Here is a 23418-nt window from a genome sequence, read left to right on the forward strand (position 1 = left end):
TTTTCGTTTAAACTATATATTTTCCTTTTTTTTTAATTTCTCCCATAATCAAAAATGAACAGTACATATACATATAAAACATGTAGAATTCTTTTTTTAGAGACACGGCGGCGGTGCGCTAGGTATCTATGGCTCCGAGACCTCATCTCTGTTCTCACCTTGTCACACACCACGTTTATTGTATATTGATGTGGCCACGCACAGCTTTACCTGTATCTACACACACAAATCAAAACAGGGACCGTTTTCTTTTTTTTTTCCGCTCTATATTTTGTATGTAAAACCGAAAGAAAAGAAAAGAAAAGAAAGAGGTCAGACGCTGTGAGTTTGACTTTCGCCGCCTCATCGTTGTTATGCATTCAGCGAACGGCTTGTAATGCACCAGGTTCGGGTTCGCCCGCCTTACATTCACACGTACATTGACGAGCGTGCCCTTCGTCATTCGGTTGTCGGGCAAACGCGCATGTGGGAAGCACATTCAAACGTCTCGAAAACACACCCTGGAAACCTTTTTCCGTAGGCGTGCAAGCATGCTGGCACGCAAATCATACGGCGGTGCACATTGTTACTTAGCTAGAGAGTAAGAGGTGGATTAGCATCTACCCCCCCCCCGCCGCCGAGCTCTTACATCTCGAGTCTTTTTTTTCCCCCCGCTAAAATATGATACGGTTAATGTTTTCATCATTTATCGCCGTTAAGACATTCATCTGAGTTCATTCGTCAAAGTATTACTTGGCCTCCCCTTTAGGGTTAGCTTAGCTTAGCTTAGCTTGTACGTCGTTTATGTCATATACACAGAAAGCAAAGAGAGATACAGTCAGAATCAATATACAGTATATGTATATGTGTATATATATATGTATATGTATATATATATACACTGATCAAAAAAATAAAGGGAACACTTAAAAAACACATCCTAGATCTAAATGAATGAAATATTCTTATGAAATACTTTGCTCTTTACACAGTTGAATCACACAAAAATGATCAATGGAAATCAATTGTATCAACCCATGGAGGTCTGATTAGGAATCACACTCAAAATTAAAGTGTAAAAACAAACTCCAGGCTGATCCAACTTTGATGTAATGTCCTTAAAACAAATCAAAATGAATCTGTGTTGCTTCCTGAGTGGACACTATGATTTCACAGAAGTGTGACTGACTTGGAGTTACATTGTGTTGTTCAAGTGTTCCCTTTATTTTTTTGAGCAGTATATATATACATACACATAATAAATTATTTTAACAAATTATTGTAAAACTATTTTGTGTAATAGATCTCTCGAAATCAAAAAATATATCAGAAATTTCGTTATCTACAAAAAAGTGCTACTTTAAATGAGTTAAATAAACCCAGCTTCTGGTGACACGCAGAGGAGAGGTCGGTCAGACGCCGCCAGGTTTTCGTCCGGTTTGCTTTGGACGAGGGGGATCTTCCCTGAACAGGAAGTGAGGTGGCGTTGCAGGAAAAGCGGCGGCACAAACGCTCCCTGCTGCCGGTGAGAGGTCACGTTTAGCATCCGTGCAGTCAGTTTGGGTTGGACTTTGGGTAAATTATTGCTCAAATGAAAACAACCCCAATACACCCGTCCCAGCACAATAAACACAATATATATTTCTCCGCTACACGACACACACACACACACACACACACACGACGATAACCACGGAGGGTGACCACCCGCTCTGAGCGTTTACGACCCCATTAAGGGCGAAAAAGGTTGTCGTGGAGATCACAGCATCACACGCGACCTGCCGAACATCATAGATGTTGCTATGTATTGCTGAGCCGGCAACGCTTTTTTTATTTCATTTTTTTCTTAAATCTACCATATAATGGACAATATAAGCACTACTAGAAGAAGAAGAAGAAGAAGAAGAAGAAGAAGAAGAAGAAGAAGTTAGAGAAGAAGAAGAAGGAGAAGAAGGACACACTCCGGGCACGTTAAGATAGAAGAGACTCTACTAGATGAGGGTTTCCAAAACCTGAAGTGTGTTCAGGGGACAGTTTTAGTGGCTGGGACGTTCCAGATGCACGTCCAAATGAAACTCCGAAAAGTGTATGGCTTTTTTTTTTTTTTTCTTTCTTTCTGCTGCCAGATTCTATGATTATGCCCCGCCCCCTTCCTCCCCCCATTGGCTCCCGGCGCTGCTGGTGGAGCCTCTCCAGAAAATACACCACTGGAAACCTGTTTCAAGGCTTTCCGCAAATGCGCCGCTTTCGTCCGGAACGACGCGAGATGGAGGGATGAAAACTGCGTCCGGGGGGATAAAATGGGTAGCGGGTTGGGGGGTTAGGGCTTCGGTCCTCTGTATGTACAGTCGCCACGAAGGTGTGTGTGTGTGTGTGTGTGTGTGTGTGTGCATCTAGGTGAGAAGGTACCATCTGCTGGGCGTCCAGATTTGATTCTACTCGTCTATGAAGGAGATCCCTTCAATCCTGCAGAGGAGAGCATACACAGGTTAAATGAAGGTTGAAGGTAGAGTGTGTGTGTGTGGGTGTGTGTGTTCGGGGGAGTTGAGGACAGGTAGGGGTGGGGGTGGGGGTGGGCTTGCCTTCTTAGCAGCAGCGGGGCGGGGATCCCTTTGAGCGGAGTTGAGGGATTTCCACACGGTGGTTTTTGACATTTCGTCAGAAATGTTAATGTCAGAGGGGTCACACCTGGGGGAGAAGGAGCATCAGACCATGCAGAAGGTCCACGGTGGGAGGAAGAGAGGAGGTTCAAGGTCGGAGGGGGGTTAGAAGACACGACGGCCCACACCGGACAAGAACACGACCCTGAAGACCTTATCTGAGGAGCTTGGAGGCCTACTCACTTGGGGTCGTGCGGTTTGGAGGTCTTGCTGCTCTCCATGGAGATCCGAACCACGCCCGGGTCCTCGTCGGCCCTCAGCATCTCCTGGGATTCCTTCGGAGCAAAACGCACCGTCACCCTCCCGTCGCTTCCCGTCCGCGCCCCTCCCTCGGGTCGGGACTACCTCCTCGATCTTCTTGGAGGCGTCGTCCAGGTTCTTCTTCTTCCACTCGGGCATGAGGTCATCCAGATAGCTCAGCTCCCGGTTGGAGAAGCAGAGGTCGAGAAGTTTGCGGATGAACACCAGCGCCAGGACCTGCGGGGTGAAGGAGCAGCACACGTAAGGCGAGGGGGTGTCGGCGGATGCGGGCGCCGCCGGTTGGACTCACCATCATGGGGAAGACGATGGCGGCGGGGGAGGTCTTGATGACCCAGAGGAGCACCAGGCAGGTGAGCTGTGTGAGCGTGAAGAGGTGCACCTTCCTCAGGGGGACGTGGCGCAGGTAGATGAAATCAGGCTGGTGCTTTGCCGGCATCCCGAACAGCTTCAGCCGGTCGAAGAACTGGGGGAGGAGAAAGGACCGCGATCAGGAGTGGAAACGACACCCAGCCTGGATCGAGGTGCGGGTTCTTCTGCGCTACCTGGATGCCCTTCAGCGAGGAGACCCCCATGTAGAGAAAGACTCCGTACAGCACCGGCATGGGGATGAACTAGGAAGGAGACATCTCGGGTGATGGAGCGTCCGATGTTTTTACCCCGACCAGGAGGCGGGCGGCGACTAACCTGCAGCGCCCCGGTCATGAACACGGAGCAACCCATGAGCAAGAAGATGAGCAGCCCCGTGAGTCGCTGCTCCCGGATGCCCAGGAAGCGCGGCTGCTCGCCGGGCGCCGAGCTCTCCGACTCCAGCTTCAGGCTGTTGACGTGGGAGATGGACAGCACGGTGGCGGCTACGAACCACGGCAGGCCCATGACGGAGCAGACCGCCAGCATCACCCCCACCATCAGGAGGTCCAGGTGGTACCCGCAGCCCTTCTGCAAGGCAAACACCAGCTGGGTGAGGGGAAGGGGAATGCCTGACGGGGAAGCGTGCGCACGGCGGGGTTCCTCCGTACCAGCAGTTTGTGTTCCTTGCGGTTGATGATGACGGCCGTTATCTGCTGGTCCATGAAGATCAGAATGGTGCAGAGGAGCGCAGGGATGGAGGCCGCCAGGACCGTCCACCACGGGTTGCGGCCGATGGGACTGATCAACCAGCCGCGGTCATCTCTGGTGGGCTTGGAGAAGAACACGGAGAAGATTGCACCTGTTTCCTCACCGACGTTCACGCATGGGGCGGCGGTCCGCTCACTCGGTACCTGAAATTTGCTGGGCACCTTTAGCTTCTGCGAGGGCACGCCGATGAAGTAGTCCAGGAGCACCATGATGACAATGGTCAGGAACACCGCAAAATCGCTGATGGTGGATCTCACCTGGGTGGAGGGGACAGAGAAGCTGTAATCCGTCCGGTGGCGACGACGCTCGGTGTGTGGTTACCTTTGTGGGGAAGTAGCGGGTGGTCTTGAATTGCTTGAGGAACGCAGACATGAAGAAGGTGGAGAAGAAAAGGATGGTGGACCAGAAGAGGACATCCGGGGTGTAGGGGCCGTGGTGGCCGCACGCCGTGCCCACGAACTGCCCCTGCAGGCCGACGCACTCCTGGAAAACACACACGCGGCGTTTGATTAAGCTAGCGGCGCATTACGGTCGGGTAGGGAACCGGTTGTTCCGCCTCCTCGCTCACCTTGACGGTAAGATTTGCCCAGGGGACGGCGGCAGGCGTCAGGTTCCTGCTGCTCCAGAGCTCCAGGGTTTTATTGCTGGGGTTGTCGGGTTCTGCGCAGCGACAGCTGCACAGAGAGGAAATAGAGGGTGAGAGGAAGAGCGGCGAGAGAACGGCAGCCGTGAACTTTGACCCCCCCCTCCGTCCTGCTCACTAGGCCAGCGTGAGTTTATCCAGGTTGCTGTGGGCGTTGAAGGGGTAGATCTCCCCCAGGTGCAGCAGCTTCTCCAGGGCCTCGTAGATAAAGATGAGGCAGATGAGGGCGGCGAAGGCCTCCTCGGTGAAGCGGGTGATGTAGCACACCAGGGAGCTGGCGTCCGTGGCAACCAGCACCAGGCACAGCAGCGCCGTCCACAGGCCGATGCACGCCCTCAGCGACAGGTAGGACAGGTTGTAGTCCCTGGAGGGACAAAGGCGGAGGGGAGGGTCAACATCTGGAGATGGTGAACACACCAGCGATGGAGGGGGTGCCTACTTGCAGAACTTAAAAAGGATCTTCTCAAACACTAGCACGGGACCGGTGCTGCCCAGGATGGTCAGGGGTTGGCCCGCCAACACCGAGTACGCCACGCCCGTCATGGAGGCGCCAAACAAGGATTCGATGGCGCTCTGAAACACAGAGATGGGATCGTCGGCTCGAGATGCTCCGGGCGACGGGTCTGTCTGGGTTGTCCCGGGTTCTTACAATGCGTCCCTCGGTGGCTTCGCCCAGCAGACCCCCGAAGGTGATGACGGGAGACATGCAGGCGCAGTAGAGGAAGAGGAAGGAGGCCACGCACTGGAGGCTCATCCCGTCCTTGAAGTCGCTCACGTAGAACGGGGCCTTCCTCTTGATGTCCAGGATCAGACCTCCAAAGAGCCTGGAGCAGGGAGGACACAGCTGGTGGAATGGGAAGGTGCTGAGAGGAGAAGATGAATGAGAAACACCACAACCAATCACCTGCCTCCAGCTGACCCCCAGCCAATCACCTGCCTCCTGCCTCTCCTCTGACTTGACACTGGAGAATTTAAAGGTATCAAAGAATTTGTTCTGTTTTTAGCCTATATCCCCATTGTTTTGTTACTTTTTTGTATTCTCGTGTATTTCTATATATAAATATACTCATCTGTCGTTCACTTTTTCTTAAATAAATATTTTCAATACCGCAGCTGTTTCTAAAGTGACATGAAGGACATGGATCATTCCTTCATTGTATCCAAAAGGGTCAGTTTAAATTAATTTTCCAGTTGTAGCTGTGTTTGTTGATTTTTTTATTTTTTTTTTGTTTTGTTTTTGTTTGTTTGTTTATCGGTGGAAAAAAAATCACTGCCCCACATGTTGTGTAGCCTGTTTCTATCCCTTGTTTTCCCAAAGAAATCTGGTGCATTTAAAGTACACTAATCCCGAACTCTCTTTTCCTGCAATGTTTTCGATGATTCCAGAGGCATGTAAAACTTGGCAATGGCAATTCATTAATTTCTTCTCTTTTTTTTTTTAATAGAAAGAATTAGCTATTGTAGCTTGCTGGTGTTCGGTTAGGAGGGTAAAGGTCATCTGGATATCACTGGCTTTCAAAATGTTACACAGCCAATCAGCTGCCTCCAGCTGACCCGCAGCCAATCCCGTGCCTCCAGCTGACCCACAGCCAATCACCTGCCTCCAGCTGACCCTCAGCTAATCATGTGCCTCCATCTGACCCCGGGCCAATCATCTGCCTCCATCTGATCCACAGCCAATTATCTCGCTCCATCTAGCCCTAAGCCAATCACCTGCATCCATTTAACCGTTAGCCCATCATTTGCCTCCTTCTTACCCACAGCCAATCATCTGCCTCTATCTAATCCACAGCCAATCATATGCCTCCATTTAACTTACAGCCAACCATCTCCCACAATCTAAACCTCCACTTCCTGTCCTGTTCCCATCCACTAACATCCACTCTGGTCTTCCTCCAGGCCTCCTCAACATCTTCTCCATCCCTCCTCTGATCCAGGTTTATCTCCAGAACATCGAACATGTGTCCTCCCGCCGATGAACTCCCTCCTGATCCTTTCCATCCTTCACATCTTCATTTCTGCAGCCTCCGCTCTTCTCCTTGGTGTCCCCAAACCAGGTCTGTGCAGGATCTTCTCACCTCCCGGTCCTCTGCAGCTCTGGGCCGTGGTGCTCGGCGTGGAGCTCCTCCTCCACCTGGCAGACGGTGCCGTTTGGGACCCCGGGCATCTTCCTCTTCTCCTGCAGCCGTCCAGGAAGGACCAAGACATTGAAGGGTTACAGCAAAGTAGGACAGATGGAGGCAGATGTTTCAGAAGTTTGGGCCGGATACCTGAGATGGCACGTTCTTCGGAGGCTCGATGCGGATGGAGGGATCCCACTCCCCCGGCGGAAGGACAGTCACCTGGTCCAGGAACTCATCGATCCCGGCCAGAAGGTCACTCCTGTCCTTGGCCTTGTAGGCCACACCATGGAAGATCTGGAACACATTTGAGGAGCTCCAGCTGTGGGACGTGCGTGGCTGTTCGATCGCTCCTCTAACGTCTCAATGTTTTGGAGAAGCTCTGACCTCGTCGGTCATGATGGTCGCCATGGAGCGTCCAATTTCGTGGTACTGCTGGGCCTTCCCATCCGGACCCAGGAGAATGAAGAGGAACCTGATATCCACCACCAGACGATTTTGGTGAACGTCGGCGGCGCCCAGGAGATCTTCGGATACTGAGCTGGATCTGCTGAGCCTACCTGGTGGGTATGGGCACCTCGGTGAGCCCCGTGAGGAGCACCGCCGGAGACAGGCGGACGAAGGCCACCACCGGGCTCTCCAGGAAGTCCAGCTCTCCCACCAGCACATTGGAGGCCTCGGCACCCTCCGGGATCTTCTTCATGAAGTGCAGGTCCACCTGGAGCAGACGGCATCGTCAAGGCTTTGTCTCGTCTTCAGCCTTTGTGACTGTTTACCCTCTCGCTCAGTGTTATACAGAGATACATACAACCATTCACCCATTCATTCACACGTCAACAAGAGAAATACAATTATTCACCCTGTCATTTACACCCCATTGAAACATGCAACCATTCACCTGCTCATTCACACATCAACAAGAAATACAGCCATTCACCCTGTCATTCATATGTCAACTAGAAAAATACAAACATTCACCCACTCATTCTAAGGTCATACAATTCTTCACTGTCATTCATACGTGATAAAGAGTCATACAAATATTCATCCTCTCATTCACACATCAACAAAAAATACAGCCATTCACCCTGTCATTCATATGTCAAGTAGAAAAATACAAACATTCACCCACTCATTCTAAGGTCATACAGTTCTTCATTCTGTCATTCATGCTTCATTAAGAGTCATACAAATATTCATCCTCTCATTCACACATCAACAAAAAATACAGCCATTCACCCTGTCATTCATATGTCAAGTAGAAAAATACAAACATTCACCCACTCATTCTAAGGTCATACAATTCTTCACTGTCATTCATACGTGATAAAGAGTCATACAAATATTCATCCTCTCATTCACACATCAACAAAAAATACAGCCATTCACCCTGTCATTTATATGTCAAGTAGAAAAATACAAACATTCACCCACTCATTCTAAGGTCATACAGTTCTTCATTCTGTCATTCATGCTTCATTAAGAGTCATACGAATATTCATCCTCTCATTCACACATCAACAAAAAATACAGCCATTCACCCTGTCATTCATATGTCAAGTAGAAAAATACAAACATTCTCCCACTCATTCTAAGGTCATACAATTCTTCACTGTCATTCATATGTGATAAAGAGTCATACAAATATTCATCCTCTCATTCACACATCATAGAGAAATACAACCATTCACCCTGTCATTCACGGGTCATAAAACAATTCTCACGCTCATTCACAGGTTATGCAACCATTCAACCCCCATATAGACACATAACCATTCATACATCAGACAACCTGCTTATTCGTGTGTCAACGACAGAAATAAAACACCCTCTAAATCACACGTCTGGACTATGTAGGGCCTCCAATGAGCCTCCATCGTGTGTTTGGACTGCAGGAGGAACCCGGCGAAGCCTGAGAAACAGACACGGGGAGAACATGGAGACTCATAAACCCGGGGTTTACCTTGCTGAGGTCCACCTGAGGACCCTCCTGTCCAGCACCGTTCTTGGTGGATGTCTCTGCGGTGGAAGGAGGTTGAAGAGACGTGGCTGTGTGCACGTGAGAAAGAGAACCTTCACGATCACATTATTATCAACGTATCTTCTCCGCCCCTTCTCAGGTGAGTCTCACCTGCCAGGTGCGGCTCGGACTGCTTGCGTGTCCCCTCGGCGATGGAACGCACGATGGGCATGAGGTTCTTCTTCTTCTCGTTCTGGTGGTGATGCCTCTTCAGCAGGGCCTCGCGGACCTTCACCCTCACGCTGTCGTCCAGTTCGTGGGACGCCTCCTGGTGGTCCAGCACCATGTCTGCAACATACCCGCAGTATGTTCCTTTGCACGCCAAAACACACCTTAACACGCACACACACACACACACTGGTACACTTCAAGGCTAATGCGCTAATGTGTGTTTACAGTGATGCTATCTGGTGAGAAGGATCTCCTGTGATGTCTCCACAGGCCTGATGGGACGGGCAATTCTGACAATTCTGGGACCCTTCCCTGATCCTAGCTACCTGTTAACGCTGGAAAATTCACCTTGATATCTATTCAGTGTGTGTGTGTGTGTGTGGGTGTGTGTGTATGCGTGTGTTTGCGTGCATGCAAGCACCCGTTCGCCATGTCATTGCGCGCAGCCAGACAGAAGGTCTAAATGAACGGCAGATCGGTTTGCCGCGAGAATCCCCTCCTCACCACAGCCGTGTTTGGCGGAGGCTCCCAGGGTCTCCCGTTTCCATGGAAACCGCCGGCGTGCTGCGATGACACCGGGCGGTTTCCTGCTCGGGTAGAATGACTAAGAATCACACGAAGGCTATTTTCAGTCTGCTTGCGCTCTGAGGAAACGAACGCCCTGTGTGTGTGTGTGTATGGTGTGTGTGTGTGCGTGTGTGTGTGGTGTATGCTGGTCAAGCTGATGCTTCCCTCAGGCCTGTTCTCTCTGCCTCGTCTTTGCAGGAGGAAATTGATCATATCATCCATCCAGAGGTCACCTCCGATCAGATGATCACACAGTCACCACACACACACACACCAGGGACGAGAGGGAAGGGCGGCACGCAAATCAATAATCATATCTGAGCCATATAAAATAAAAATGAAAAAATGTCATGAGCTGCTTTTGGAAAGAGAAGTTCTAAAAAGTGTCCTAGGAACATTTGGTTCCAGGAAGTAGCCGACTCCAGGGGAACCTTGTAGCTTAGCATTCCCACAGGCAGTGAGGGACCACGACGCTAGCATCTGCTACATCCACCTTAAGCTCCACACCCAAAAACAAACCAGAGAAGAAGAAGAGGAAGACGACATGACAACATGGAGGTTCCAGCTATCACAGCGTTCATGGAATAATATCCATGAATCGGACGGTTTAAGTGTTTTTATCTTCTCCCTGCACTGGTTCGCTCTGTGAAGAACCCTGTTCTCGAACTCTACACGTATTCTGGTCCAAAATGTAAACGTTTCTCTGCGAACCCCAGAAGACATTGGACCTCTTTGTCGCCCCATTACTCGCTCCTTCTGTCCATTTTGTCCCAATAAATCATAGGTTTTAAAAATGCTGCTCCGCAAGAAGTATCTGGAAATTGGCGTTGCTTATGAGTTCCACCAATCACCTAAGCACCTGCATCAGAGTAGGAGCTGAAATGGTTCCAGGAGCTGAAGGTCCTTGTTACTGGTTGTTTGAATGCATGGAGAAAAGGTTCTAGGAGCTGCAAAAAGTTCCTGCAGTGAGAAAGTGGCTAAAATGGACAGAAGAAGCTAACAGCTGATGGGGTTCCTCACATGGCAGGTTTCTTGTTCGGTGTGGAGATTTAGGTAAATGTCGCAGACGCTGGTGTCACCCTACTGTGCAGGAGTGCACTACTAGAAGGTTTCCCAGGAGGTGGCTACCTTCTGGGACCAAATCTTGACAGTTCTTCAAAGTGTTCTGTCCAAAGGTGGCCTTTTTTGCAAGAAAAAATCTGACCAGTGACCATATCCGTCTTTTAAAATGGCGCTCTGCAAGAAGTATCTAGAGCAGGGGTGGGCAAATAATTTTTATCCATATAAGAAACCTGAATGGTATTCGAGGGCTGAAGCAATGGTAACTTAAACTTATTTCTACTCCATATTAAATATGACCCATTGTAAAAGGCAGTAAATTGCATATCCTGATTAGCTGCTACTGGATAGAAGAATAATAAAATAGTAAACTATATAAACAAAATCAATCAACCATCATCGATTCTGTGGGATACAGCATAAGTTGCCTTGAAAGCTGCATTTCTTGGTGTGCAAAGCTTTAGAAAAAGACCCGTGTTGGTTTCGCGGTTTTGGTCGCAAAATAGCTGACTATTGTCATCCTCCTTGTTTGGTCACCATTCATATTATAATCCTTATACACCGCTTTACCTTTGGCTTCGGTAAATAAATATTTAGCCGTCCATGTCTTGTTGAAGACATGGCATTAAACATCAACGATTCTTTTTTTTGAGCGAGCTGACATTTCGAGGGGTTAATGGGCGAACATCAATCATCTCATTCATTTACCCACGTGATACATGTATATAGATGTATATTTTCTAAATTAAAGCAACACACTTGTACAGGACTTGTTTACAATATTGTGATAAAGCTCTTCATCCTCTGTAATGCAATTACAAAAACAAAAATGTCATAAATTCTGGATTCATTACAAATCTACTGAAATATTGCAAGCCTTTTATTATTTTAATATAGCTGATTATGGCTTACATCTTAAGAAAACTCAAAAATCCTATCTCAAAATACATGAATATCATGAAAAGGTCATTTTTGTTTTTTTTAATTGCATTACAGAGTATAAAGAACTTCATCACAATACTCAAATTTTCATCCTGTATAACATTAATGGAATAAATGTATTTTTCATTCATTTTCTAATTGACCTCACGAGTTCCTATAGAACTGTAAGAGCCTCAGAGTAGGTGCTTGGATGGTTCTAGGAGCAATACTTCCTAGCTTCTGGTTCCTCCGCTGTCTGAACGCACCAAGACGCTGATATCTGCAATATGTCATTGTTTCAAAAATGACAGGCTCTGCAGATTTTTTGCCCGGCGCGCTTCTGGAACATACCGGCGATCTCTTCTATGCTGGCGGCGTGCATGTCGAGCAGCACGCTGCCATTGATGATGCAGCTGCGCAGCTCGAACAGGCTGTGCAAGGACAGAGTGGCCACGTAGGGTTTGCTCCACCTCTCCCCGCCGTCCTCCACGTCCTCCTCAAACTTCAGCCACCTGCAGACAAGAAGTGTTTAAACACACAAAACAATACAGATAATAATAATAATACCTCTGACTTAAGAGTGGAATTGGCCCGTGACCCAGCTCATCACTCTATTTCCTTGTATATCTGATTCCATTCATCCTTGTTGTCATTCTGTTATCTGTTCCTATCCTTGTTATTGACTTTGTCCTTTTTATTATCTCTTCTTTTTATATTAATATTTATTGATGTTGTGATTGTTGTGCTGGTGTGAGAAACAAATTGCTCCTTTGCAGATCAATAGAGTATTATTATCTTATTTGAAATGAACTGAAACGCTATTAGTCCGTTCCAGCTCCCCCTGCTTTCGTCCCGTGTTTTTAAATCAGAAAAATTAACTTCATAAATAAAAAGTAATATATAAAATATAATAAATAAGTGGTTTTATTAAGTTGCCCTACCTTTAAGATCACTTTAAGCAATTTTCCCTTGGGGATCAATAAATCAATTTTGATCAACTTAATTTACTGGCTACTCACTTAATGCTAAATGTGGCTAAATGTAACATGCACACTTTGCCGTCCTGCCGTCTGCTGCACCAAATCCATATAAATGTCTCCCGCTTTCTCGCCGATGATGCTCTCCGTCACGGTGTCTCACCAACAACAACTTCTAATTCTCTTTAACGGACAAGTCCACCACACACACACACACACTCGCCCACACCTTATTTGTGTTTTTCTGTTATTCTCTCCGGGCTAGCTAGCTGTGGGCGGCACGTCCCGCTGTCTTTAAACGCCACTTCACGTTTGGCACATTGGTGTCAAAACGCTCGCTCCTGACTTGGATATTATGACGCGAAGCAAAAAAAAAATCAACTTAGCGATGGCTCGTATCCGGGGAAACTCCCGAGCGGATGCCTTCGTAAGTCAAGGTTCTACAAACGGGTAGGGGTAAACACTGACCGGGCGGTCTCCTTCCACTCGGCATCCTTGCCGTCCTTCACGCAGATCTCGTCCAGCTCCGTGAACAGCTCGTGGGCCGCGTGCTCGGCATCTTCCTCCGTGCCCAGGATGAACTGGACTCGCTGGGACGGGGTGTCTGTTGGACAGCGACGGGAGATGTGAGACAAGCAGGATGGTTCTGATGGACATTCCCGTCTCCTTGGGACTCAATGCACAGACACATGAGTGGCACGATCTTGTTCCTGCTCTTTGGCAGCTCATTTGCCAGCATGTCAGTTTTGGAGAGCTTTCTGTGTGTGTGTGTGTGTGTGTGTGTGTGTGTGTGTGTGTGTATGTGCGTGTACCGTGGCTGGACGTGGTCTCGCCACCCTCGCTGTGCTGCGTGGCCCCGCCCCCGGCCCTCCGGTCTCTCTTGCGGTGCCGGGAGCCGTGGGGTTTGTGGTGGCGGTGGCTCTGCCTCGGCATTCGGACCCCGACGAACAGGGTCCTGTGGCCTGTCGGGGGGGGAGAAAGGAGGAGGTAGTGGCACTGCCCGTTCATCCATTCATTCAATCCCCCATTAATGGCGTCAGAGTTCCCCTGCAAGGTGCGAAGCATACAATTGGGAGCAACTGGGGAGAGCAGCTTCTTGCTAAGGACACTTCAGCGTGCAGATATCAGGAGTCAGGAATAGAACCGTCAACCCTCTGATTGGAGGGCCGTCCCCTTCTACAAGGTGACAAACCTCATAGAAGAAAGAGAAGAAAAGGTTCAGGACCGAAGATATTAGTGTTGTCAGTTTTACATGGAAAAGAGTTGGTCTTGTCCAACCGTGACTTCCTGGAGTGGTTTCACCTCCAGATCTGAGGACGTGGTCCTCAGCTGGAAGAAGGTGGAGTACCCTTCCTTGTCGTAAGGAGCTCCCACCCCAGGTGGAGGACGTCAAGTATCTCAGGGTCTTATTCAGGAGTGAAGGGAAACATGGAGCAGGAGATCTACAGCTGTGCATCATGGTGAAGAAGGAGCTGAGCTAAAAGGAGAAGCTCTGGATTTACTAGTGGATCTCGCCACAGGTCTCCAGCTGTAGGTGGAGACCCAAAGAGTAGGATCACCTCAGGGTGTCTGGGGTCCCCCTCGGAGATGGGGCGAGGAACACGGTTCTCCAGGAGGGGCTCAGGCGCTGCTGCTCCTCAGCATCTAGAGGAGCGAGATGGCCAGGAGGTCTCCTGGACATTTCCCTGATGAGGTGTTCCAGGAGACCTTGGACATGCTCCAGGGACCGTGTCTCTGGGCTGGACTGGGAACACCTCAGGATTCCACCAAAAGAACTGGACCAAGTGGACAAGGAGAGGGGGGGTCTGGGCCTCCAAACCCCGGAGAAGAAACAGAAGATAAATGGATGGATGGATGTGGAGCACTGAAGCCAGGTGAAAAATTGATTTTTGTTGCCTCTGACCAAGGATGAACCTTCTAGCCAGCTGTCCTATAGTGGCCGTTTGGTCTTCAAGTCCAACCGTGAACTCAAAACAAGATGGCAGCGACGTGCCAGTCCCATTTGATGTTCCAAGTGAAAAAGCTAAAGCTAACGCTAATCTGATTGAGAATGGAGATGTGCAGCTCAGCTCTGTGAGGTTGAAATAAAAATTTGTCTGAAGACTTTGGCACAAGTCTATGAGGGAGCAGCTTTACTCACCTTCCAGCTCCTCCTTCTCATAATGGATGTTCAGCACCGAGCTGGTCCCGCCCTGGTCGATGACAACCTCCTCGTCGGGCCGCTGGTGAACACACACAAAAGCACACATGGAGAAGGATTTAACGGGGAAAACTTTTTACAGTGGGGGTGGGGGGTGGGGACTCCTTGGGCCTCCTGGTTGGAACCCCGAGGGATGTTTTGGTGTCCTTGGAGGACGAGAGCGGTCACCGCCGTGCTTGTGATCGCGCATTGACACCGAGGGCGAATTCCAGAGCGGCTCTGGAATCGCAGCTCCCTTCATTAACGGACAAAACACAGGGGGGGTCACCAGGGTCGTTACGACACCCATGCTTCACAAATGATTAATGGAATGTTGGAGATTTTTTTTTTTAAAGTTTTGAGATCACGAATAGAAACCTGACAGGTGACAACCGGAGAGACGAAGACCACATGGTCTGAGGGGCTGCCGGGGGTTGGGATTATTTCATCATTGCAAATGGCTGTTAGCACTTCCTCCTCGCAGCAAGAAGGTCTCTGGTTGGATTCCCGCAGGAGGCCTTTTCATTCACACGTCATATAGAAACAGACATTCAACCTCTCATCCACACCTCTGGAAAATTTTTCATACAGTGAACCATGTATTTGGTTCCAAGCGTGTTTTTGGACCATGGGAGGACCTGGGGGAACCCCACGCGATTGCAAAGGTGATTGTCCAACTATGCGGATGATGGTGTGAGTGCTTTAGTAGACTGGAAAGCAAAAACAACTCAGGTTCTAAGATGTGTCCAGCTCCAGTTTGGTTCCAGGAAGTAGCCTCCTCTGGGGGAACCTTCTAGTTGGGCATTCCCGCGCTCAAAAGCAAACCAACGAAAAAGACGACAAAGACAACATGGAGGTGGAAGAATCAGAAGAACCCCATTAGCCGTGAGCTACCTCTGCACTTATTCTGGTCAAAAAGCGAGATATTCCTCTGTGAACCCTGGAAACTGCTCTGTGGCGTAGTGGGCCAGAGGACTTGGACCTCTTTGTCACTGTTATGGTCTGTTTTTTAGGACCCACGTGCAACACAAGACTCCAAGCCAAACAGGGATAGAGTGAAGAAAAAGTTTACTGAGAGTTACGGAATTGGGTGAACAGCTCATTGAGTGTTGTACAGTCTGTCCCCGGGAAAGCGCAGAGGCGAAAAAGTCATCGTTGAGGTATAGAGTCGGCACTGGGAGAACACTGGCGCAAGCACCCGGTCGGGACTGTGCCGGGGGGAACGTTGGGCATTGGCATCCAAAAACTTAAAGAGGGGTCGGGTCAGTTACAAAAGACCAGGTGGGAGGGTGCTAACTCTGTCGGGACCAAGAGGCCAGGCAGAGAAGCCCAAGCATCCAAACAAAACTCAAAGAGGGGCTCGGATGGAACTGGGAGGCGAGGCAGGGAAGTACCAGTAATCAAAACTCGAGTGGCCCAGAAAGCCAAGTGGAAGAGCACAAGCCCAGTAGGGACTGGGAAACCCTGCCATCCAAACAAAACTCGAGGGGGAGTCCAAATAGGATCTGAAGGTCAGACAGAAGGGCAATACCCCTGTTGGGACCAGCAGACCAGACGGGAGAGCCCTGGCACCCAAATAAAACTTGAAGAGGGGGCAGGACAGAACTGAAAGGCCAGGCAGGGAAGTACCGTAAATCAAAAGTCAAGGGTACTTGAAGGCAGAAGGGCGCAGGAGGGTGCCGTCATCCAAACAAAACTCCAACAGGGATCTGGTCAGGACAGGAAGGCCAGGTACGAGGGCATCCAAATAAAACTCGAAGAGGGGACAGGAGGCAATGGGAGGCCAGGCAAAGAAGTGCAGACAATCAAAACTCAAGGGGCCTGGAAGGCCAGGCGGGAGGGTGCTGGCCTGGTCGTGTCACTGGCATCAAAAGCTCAAAGACGGGGTCTGGTCAGTAACAGGAAGCCAGGGAGGGACACTGGCATACATTAACTGGCACGAAGTGAAGAGAGAAGGAGTGAGCGCTTGCACAGACCCAAGGAGGGAAAACAGAAGAGAGAGATGCAGCCCCCTTGCAGGACTCAAGAAAGAGGACAGAAAATAGAGTGGGAGAAAGGGACGCAGACAGAGTGTGCATAAGGACGACCCGGCAACCAGCTGGAATGAAGTTATCGTTTTTTGCTGGTAAAGGGAGGAAGCCGTCCCTTGATGACCTGCAACCGCGAACTGAACCATAATAATCTCTCCATTTCGGGTGTCCATTTTGTCCCGAGAAAAATATCTGACCAACATAACTTTAAAAAAACGGCGCAATGCAAGAATGATTTAGCATTGGAGGTGGCTTAAGGGTTCCACCAATCACCGAGCACCTGTGAGATCCAATGGAACCGTGACAAGACCCTGCCTCGGAGTAGGAGCTAAGATGGTTTTGGTCCCTGGTACCTCTGATGCACCAAGAGCAACCCTCATTCCTGAGAAGGTTCTCAGACCTGCGGAAGGTTCCTCCAGCGAGGAAGTGGCCAACCACACTAGCGCTGGTGCGTTATGTACTCTGTGTGTTGACTGAGCGAATGAGGAGAATGGAAAGAATCTCAGGGTCGACCCACATCCAGCCCGGTTCCATCGTAAAAGCCGCAAGGGGTAATCAGGTCATAGATTCTGGTCTGCTGGCTGCAAACACACAGCGCAGACAAAAGTCCGATACTCGCTGGGTCACAGCTCAGCAGCGGTTTAACAGCGGGTTAATGGTTCCCCATCTTTCACGTCTCACCTCCCTCATGTGACATTAAGTGCTTCCTCCAAGCGCAGTGCTGCTCCGGATGTTTGGCTTTTGCATTCGATCCGGGAGCCCGCTGGCGCACGGAGCCACGTTATTTTCCACTGACGCGTCGTCCCTCGTTTCATTTTTTTTTTTAGGGCTGCCGGCGTTTATCTCCTGGCAACCGACCCTCCGGCAGCTCTCGTCCTCCAGCTTCTGCTTTGGGAGGATTTATGATTGGGGAAAAAAAAAAAAGTTCACGCTGATTAGCGGTAGCTCAAAATGGCTGCCTGTCCTTGAGCGCCTGTCCTTTATAAGCGGACGAGGAAACATACGGGTAAACCCCGTGGATGGAGAGACACGACAAGCAGACAACTGTAGCACATCACCGAGATGCAGAGCCTCCCTGAAAGATGAAGGTTTGCCGAGCTGAGCGGCCACAGTCGACGCACCGGCTATAAATCTGGACAGGATGCAGTTGTCATGGCTACGGTCACAAATCTCCTGTCAATCCTGGATGGGTGACTCACAGTCCGAACCTGCAAACCAATCACTGGTCTTTTGGGGATTTTATGGAAGGAAGTGTGGAGGGGGGGTATACAGTTGTTAGCCTCCTCCTCACGGCGAGAGGTTCCTGGTTGGGTTCCCACAGTTGTCCTTTCTGTGTGTATTCTACTTGTTCTCCCCATGTCTGAAATAATGCAGGAAGTTCACAGGAGACCTTACACCAGGGGTGTAAAACTCATTTTCACCGAGGGCCACATCAGCATAATGGTTGCCCCCAAAGGGGCACATGTAACGATAACAGTATAAGTGTAACTAAATGTAACCAAATGTAATGTAAAAAAATTGTAACTACTACTCAATGTTAAATTACTCATCCAAATCCAAAATGCTGCATATGTATTTCCATAGATGTAAAAAAAATATGTTTACTAGTTGCTCTGTTGTGGCATAAGTCCTTTTATTTTGTCAGTTGAAGAAATCCACATTACTCACTTGGATCAAACTATCCAAGTGAATAAAGAAGAATACTGTTTTTTATCATTTTCAATTTGTTGTTTTTCTGGAAGGCTAATTTCGGCATACTTGGCTCCGTGTTTGGTGTCAAAATGCTGACGCAGATTGTACGCTTTGACACTGCCTCGTGACACAATAGACATACGGTTTTTGTCTCCTTGAAGCACAAACATGTGTTCGCCTTCCCATCTTTTTTGAAACAGCCTTTCATCTGCATCAACTTTTCTTTTTCTGGACATTAAGGGATCATTTATATTTCTCAATTCCACTTGTTTAAAACCATGTTGATGTGGATACACTGCGATCTAATGGATGCCATCACTTCGCGGGTAACATGATTGGCATGGATTGTGGGAAATGTAGTTTTTTAAGACATTCTCACAGGCCACGTAAAATGACGTGGCGGGCCACATTTAGGCCCACGGGCCTCAAGTTTGACATATGTGCCCTACACTGCCCAGATGTGTGGATGAGCCTCTCGCCCAATCACAGCCTGGAAAGGCTCCAGATCCCCCGTGACTCTGACTGCAAGAAAAGCGGTATTGAGAATGAATGAATTTCAAACCTAGGTGAAAGAGTCAGTATTAAATTATTTCTGCCTGATTTGCAGGTTGTTTTCCGTGAGCGGCTCCACCCTCCTGCCAGGAGCCCAATGTTTTTGGAAGCACTGACTCGGGTTGTAAATGCACAGGACAAATAGAGCAGCAGTGATTTGTGGCCTCCTGACGGAGAGGGCCGATCGATGCGCCGCATCAGGATGCCCTTCTCCCTCCATCAGGGTTCAGAGGGGGGCGGAGGGAGCTAGCACGCCAGCTAGCATCACGCAGCTCCAACACCACGACATTGTAGAACAGAGCCTATAAGATGGCAAGGGATGATCATGTCCCGCTTCTTCTTCTAATAAAGAGTTTAACGCCCCCCCCGTCCCTAAACGGGCAATGCTTGCTCAAGGGCACAGTGGCGCTTTCTTTCATCCAGAAACAGCAATGTGAAGAATCCATTGAAACCGATAGCCAGCGCGTTGGTTGCGTCAGGCACGTCCTTCTCCTCAACGCTTGTGTCTTCCTCTCTCCTGCGCTGCCTCGCGGCTGGCACTAGGCAACACACACACACAGACACACACAGACATAAACGCGCACACACACACACACACACACACATGCGCGAGCATACAAAAATGGCAGAGAGAAACATGGTTGACTGCCAATCTCTGGAGCCGACAAAAGCAGAACCAGCGTGGGAACGTCTTGGATACAGAAAACAGACATCCCACTTGCAAAGAGAGAAATGTGGTTTCCGATCCCTCGCACACACACGCACACACTGCTAGAAACCATCCCTTTGCCCTCTTCCAGATTAATTTCACGATGGTGTTCATAAACACCATCAGTTGCCGGGGGGGATCCGCTTCCCGCTGTCAGCTAGCAACATAAGTCCTCCTGCCACCTGCTGCAGCTGGCCCCTCCCACTTCCTTCCCAAAACCAACTTCATCACATGCAAAGCTAGGTAGCGCGCCTTCAGAGCTCTGCTTGATCCGAACTTGTCACGGAGGTGTTGGTTTAACGCTGCCGGTGTCATCGTGGCGCATCCATGTTCAGCTAGCATGTCGGGGTCTGTTCATGTAGTGATGAGAAAATGCATCTGTGTTGGTTGCCATCAGGTTGGAAAACACAGTTATTTATTTTGGGAACTCACACACACACACACAAACACACACACACACATGCACACACACGTGCACAGTCTCTAAACCAGGGTTGTCAAATCATTTTGGTCCAGGGGGCACATATGGCCTAATTTGATGTCAAGGGGGCCGGACCAGGAAAATCATTATAAGTAACACTAAGTCCAAATTTTTCCTTTGTTTTAGTGTAAAGGAGGTAAACAGGTAAATTATACAAATCTTTATATGTAATGAACTGTTCCTCTAAAACATACATCAAAAAATTAATGTTAAAAATGAATATCAAAATGACACCCTGAAAATATTGTCGAGTTAAAAGAGAAAATCTTGTCACAGTGGGAAAATTTGCCACTAGAATTTATTAGAAAATTGATTGGCAGCATGTATAAGAGGAGGTATTCTGGCTATTCTGGTTATCAAATCAATCTTTTTCATTTTGCCTGTAATTTTTTGCTATCATTTTTGTGTTTTTTTATAGAAAAAAGTAAAGAAAAAAAAAGATCGTTTTAACAATGTCAGTTGATGTTTTTTAATCAAAAATACATTGCAAAGTTACTTTTTCCTTTTTTCCTTGCCCGTTTTTTTTTTGTATAAATCCCCCAGATGCAAGGAAGAAAAAACACGCGGGCCGCATTAACATAAAGATCTGATTTCAGGCAGGGGACCGCAAAATATTGATCCCAGGGCCGCAATTGGCCCGCGGGCCGCAAGTCTCAGACCCCTGCTATAAACAAACTCCACTCTGCAGCATCCTGACTTGACAGCAGTTACTGGGACAACTGGGCCTGTCACTTCCACCCGGCCCTACGTCTGAGGGCCCCTTCCATGAACCGAAAGTCCTTTTCTGTCACGTCGCCATCGGTTCAACGTTTTGCGCGCTCAGACCGGGAGTATTTCTGCTTCGGCTGACATTACTGCGGCTACGCCCGCTAACAAAGTTAGGACATGGCTAATATGAAGCGGATGCTTTTCATAGGAGCGTTTAACTGGCAACCACATGGCCGCACATCTCAGCCAGGGGGTTCTCAAAGAAATGCAATTATATTTCCTTTATTTTATTACAGCTGGCTTATTAGCGAGGTGTGATTCATTTGTTAGCCATGATGCAGGGGGCAGCAGTTTGCCTCGGCCCAGCATGAGTCACACACACCTCGCTCAATGCCATGCATCCTTTTCCGCCTCTCCGACGGTTTATAATGGACGCCCACGCCGGCGTTCACCGCTGGAGAACGATGGCGTACGTCCAACAGGAAACAGAGCCGCAGGATGTCACGTGTAAGCTACATAACACACATCTGAGTTTTTTCACCCCTCCACATAAAAACAAGGTTTCGGCAGCTTCGCCGGAACCACAGGAGGAAAAGTTCCAGCTTTTAAAACGTCACGTGGATGTCTGTCATCGAGGCCGGAGAGACGTCAGAACGGCGGTGGCGTGATCAGACGCTCTGTGATGGCAGCACCGCCTTTAAATATAGCTTATGTAAGACGCTCTGGAAAATGTTAACAACATGTAATACACTCTGCACACACACACACACACACACACACACAGGGTTAAGGTTTGATCGGTGTGTCTTATTTCTTGCTTTTAATTCCAACAATGAGTCATGGAGGTGAGCCAGGTTACAAACACACACACATACACACACACACACACACACACACACACACACACACACACACACACACAAGGGTGTTGCATTCAGGGCTCTAAAGTGGAGCAGAGGAAGTGGAAAGTCAGCTCTGGCGGGGAGGTGGAGGGGTCAATGGGTCAGTGCCTTGCCCAAGGACACTTCGGCACTCATGCAGCCCTCCAATTATAGGGACACCTATTGATTCTTTATCGATTTGATGGCAAAGAGAAAGAGTGGGGGGGTCACTTGGCCCGCAGCGCTGTGATTGGTTGAAATACATTAACCCTTAAAATAGGGGTGAGGAGATTCAAACACTCAGCCCTAATGTTTGAGGAGTGCCCCCCCCCTACACACACACACACACACACACACACACAAATTTCAAGCCTGAAAGCATCTTATCATATAAATTCCTGGTTCACCTGGTGCTCCATCCATCCGCCCCCCCACCCCCACCCCACTCCCCGAGTGGATCCAAGACGCAGCGCAAGGATGGCGTCAAGGTCATTGGAGGGTGCAACAGGGAAACGACCCCCCCACCCCATCCGTTACCGGACGAGCGACCCCCCCCCAACCATCAACAACAAATAACCACCTGTCTGTCACCCGGAATGAGATCCTATTTTGCGCGTGTGTGGCGTCACCGCACACACGTGCAGGACACCCCACGACAACAACACGCGGCGTCACGCAGTTTCACACATGCAGACAGCCTATACAGTTACAAAAAGAGAAATCACATCTCGGGAAGTGGTGGTGGTGCTGGGGTGGGGGGGGGGCTGCAGCCAAGTTTCTGCAAAAGGGGATGAAAATGGGGGGCGGGTGGGTGTAGTTTTGTGGAAGCGGTGTTGCATTTGCTAAAATCACCCCACACCCACCCCCACCCCAACCCAGGACCCCTACCTGGTAGCTGAGCATGCTCTCCGGGTCGTCTGCGGGCATGCTGCCGGCCCTCCCGGTGTGCAGAGGATGCGGGGGGGTGTGGGATGAGGGGGTGCAAGGGGTGACACGGGGGGTTGCGGGGTGAAGGAGGAGGACGGAGGGGTGGAGGGTCAGCCTCCGTGCGCGGTCTGTGAGGAGAGGCGAGAAGAAAGCAATCAGGAGGAACCGCCAGCTGCTCGTTTTCCTGTGCCTGCATACATGCCGGAAGTAAACATCTCCTCAGGGTTGGGGTGGGTGGAGGGGGTGGTGGGGTGCGTTGGGGCGAGGAGAGGAGGAGGACGTGTAGATCCACGCCTGTGGTGTTGTGATGTTTCCACGGCCGGCACCCCCCACCCCCACACTCCCCTCCTCCTCCTCCTGTCACGGTTGGCAGGAGGGGTGCGGGATGCGGGAGAAGCACGCCGGGCTCGACCAATCAGAGCGCAGCGCCGCAGAAACCGGGGATGCGACAGAGCTTTCCTGCATCGAAACAACACGATAAAGGTGGGAGGAAAAGAAAAATAGGTTTTGCCACCAAAACTTTATTTATTAATTAATTATACAATCGAAAAATAACTCAGTGCACACGCCTGTGATTTTGCGATGAAAAAAATTATGCTGGTACGGCCCCCTTCCCCCTGCTCAGTGGTACGTTCCACTGCGTTGTAATGGGGAGTAAGTGAGATGTGGGGGGGCCAGCTATTGGTTTAGTCGGATGTGATGCATTTGCTATTGGACTACAATTCCCAGCACTCGAGTCGCGTCCTATGTGATTGACAGGTCAGT

At 49.4% G+C, this 23418-nt stretch overlaps 1 protein-coding gene across 3 annotated transcripts; it reads right to left on the bottom strand.

The window, feature by feature from the left end:
* slc4a8 (solute carrier family 4 member 8) lies at positions 1 to 23017 on the bottom strand. Of its 3 annotated transcripts, XM_086168349.1 has the most exons (25): positions 22615 to 23017; positions 14635 to 14716; positions 13307 to 13456; positions 12963 to 13098; positions 11869 to 12029; positions 8911 to 9087; positions 8743 to 8828; positions 7340 to 7497; positions 7167 to 7254; positions 6930 to 7076; positions 6738 to 6838; positions 5309 to 5483; positions 5099 to 5232; positions 4778 to 5023; positions 4585 to 4690; positions 4338 to 4499; positions 4160 to 4273; positions 3917 to 4078; positions 3585 to 3836; positions 3443 to 3511; positions 3190 to 3363; positions 2985 to 3116; positions 2823 to 2914; positions 2562 to 2667; positions 1 to 2445 (listed from the first exon to the last, which is right to left on the bottom strand). In XM_086168349.1, exons 1-25 carry the CDS (start codon positions 22651 to 22653, stop codon positions 2440 to 2442), a joined length of 3255 nt encoding a protein of 1084 aa, XP_086024475.1. In that variant the 5' UTR covers positions 22654 to 23017; the 3' UTR covers positions 1 to 2439. The 3 variants fall into 3 exon arrangements, with proteins under 3 accessions (XP_086024475.1, XP_086024473.1, XP_086024476.1); XM_086168347.1 differs by having other exon boundaries at positions 3917 to 4273; XM_086168350.1 differs by lacking the exon at positions 2562 to 2667 and having other exon boundaries at positions 3917 to 4273.
* Between the last annotated feature and the right edge of the window lie 401 nt (positions 23018 to 23418).

Source organism: Fistularia commersonii, chromosome 21 (assembly GCF_037954325.1).
Source record: "Fistularia commersonii isolate RoL2024-O1a breed Wild chromosome 21, RoL_Fcom_v1.0, whole genome shotgun sequence".
NCBI lineage: Eukaryota > Metazoa > Chordata > Actinopteri > Syngnathiformes > Fistulariidae > Fistularia > Fistularia commersonii.

Coding starts and splice junctions, on each gene's coding strand:
- slc4a8 (XM_086168347.1), bottom strand. CDS start 22,653: ATGCCCGCAGACGACCCGGAGAGCATGCTCAGCTACCAG. Junction 13,457..14,634: donor TGAGAAGGAGGAGCTGGAAG/GTGAGTAAAGCT, acceptor CCCCCCCGACAG/GCCACAGGACCCTGTTCGTC. Junction 7,255..7,339: donor GAGGTGCCCATACCCACCAG/GTAGGCTCAGCA, acceptor GGTGGATATCAG/GTTCCTCTTCATTCTCCTGG.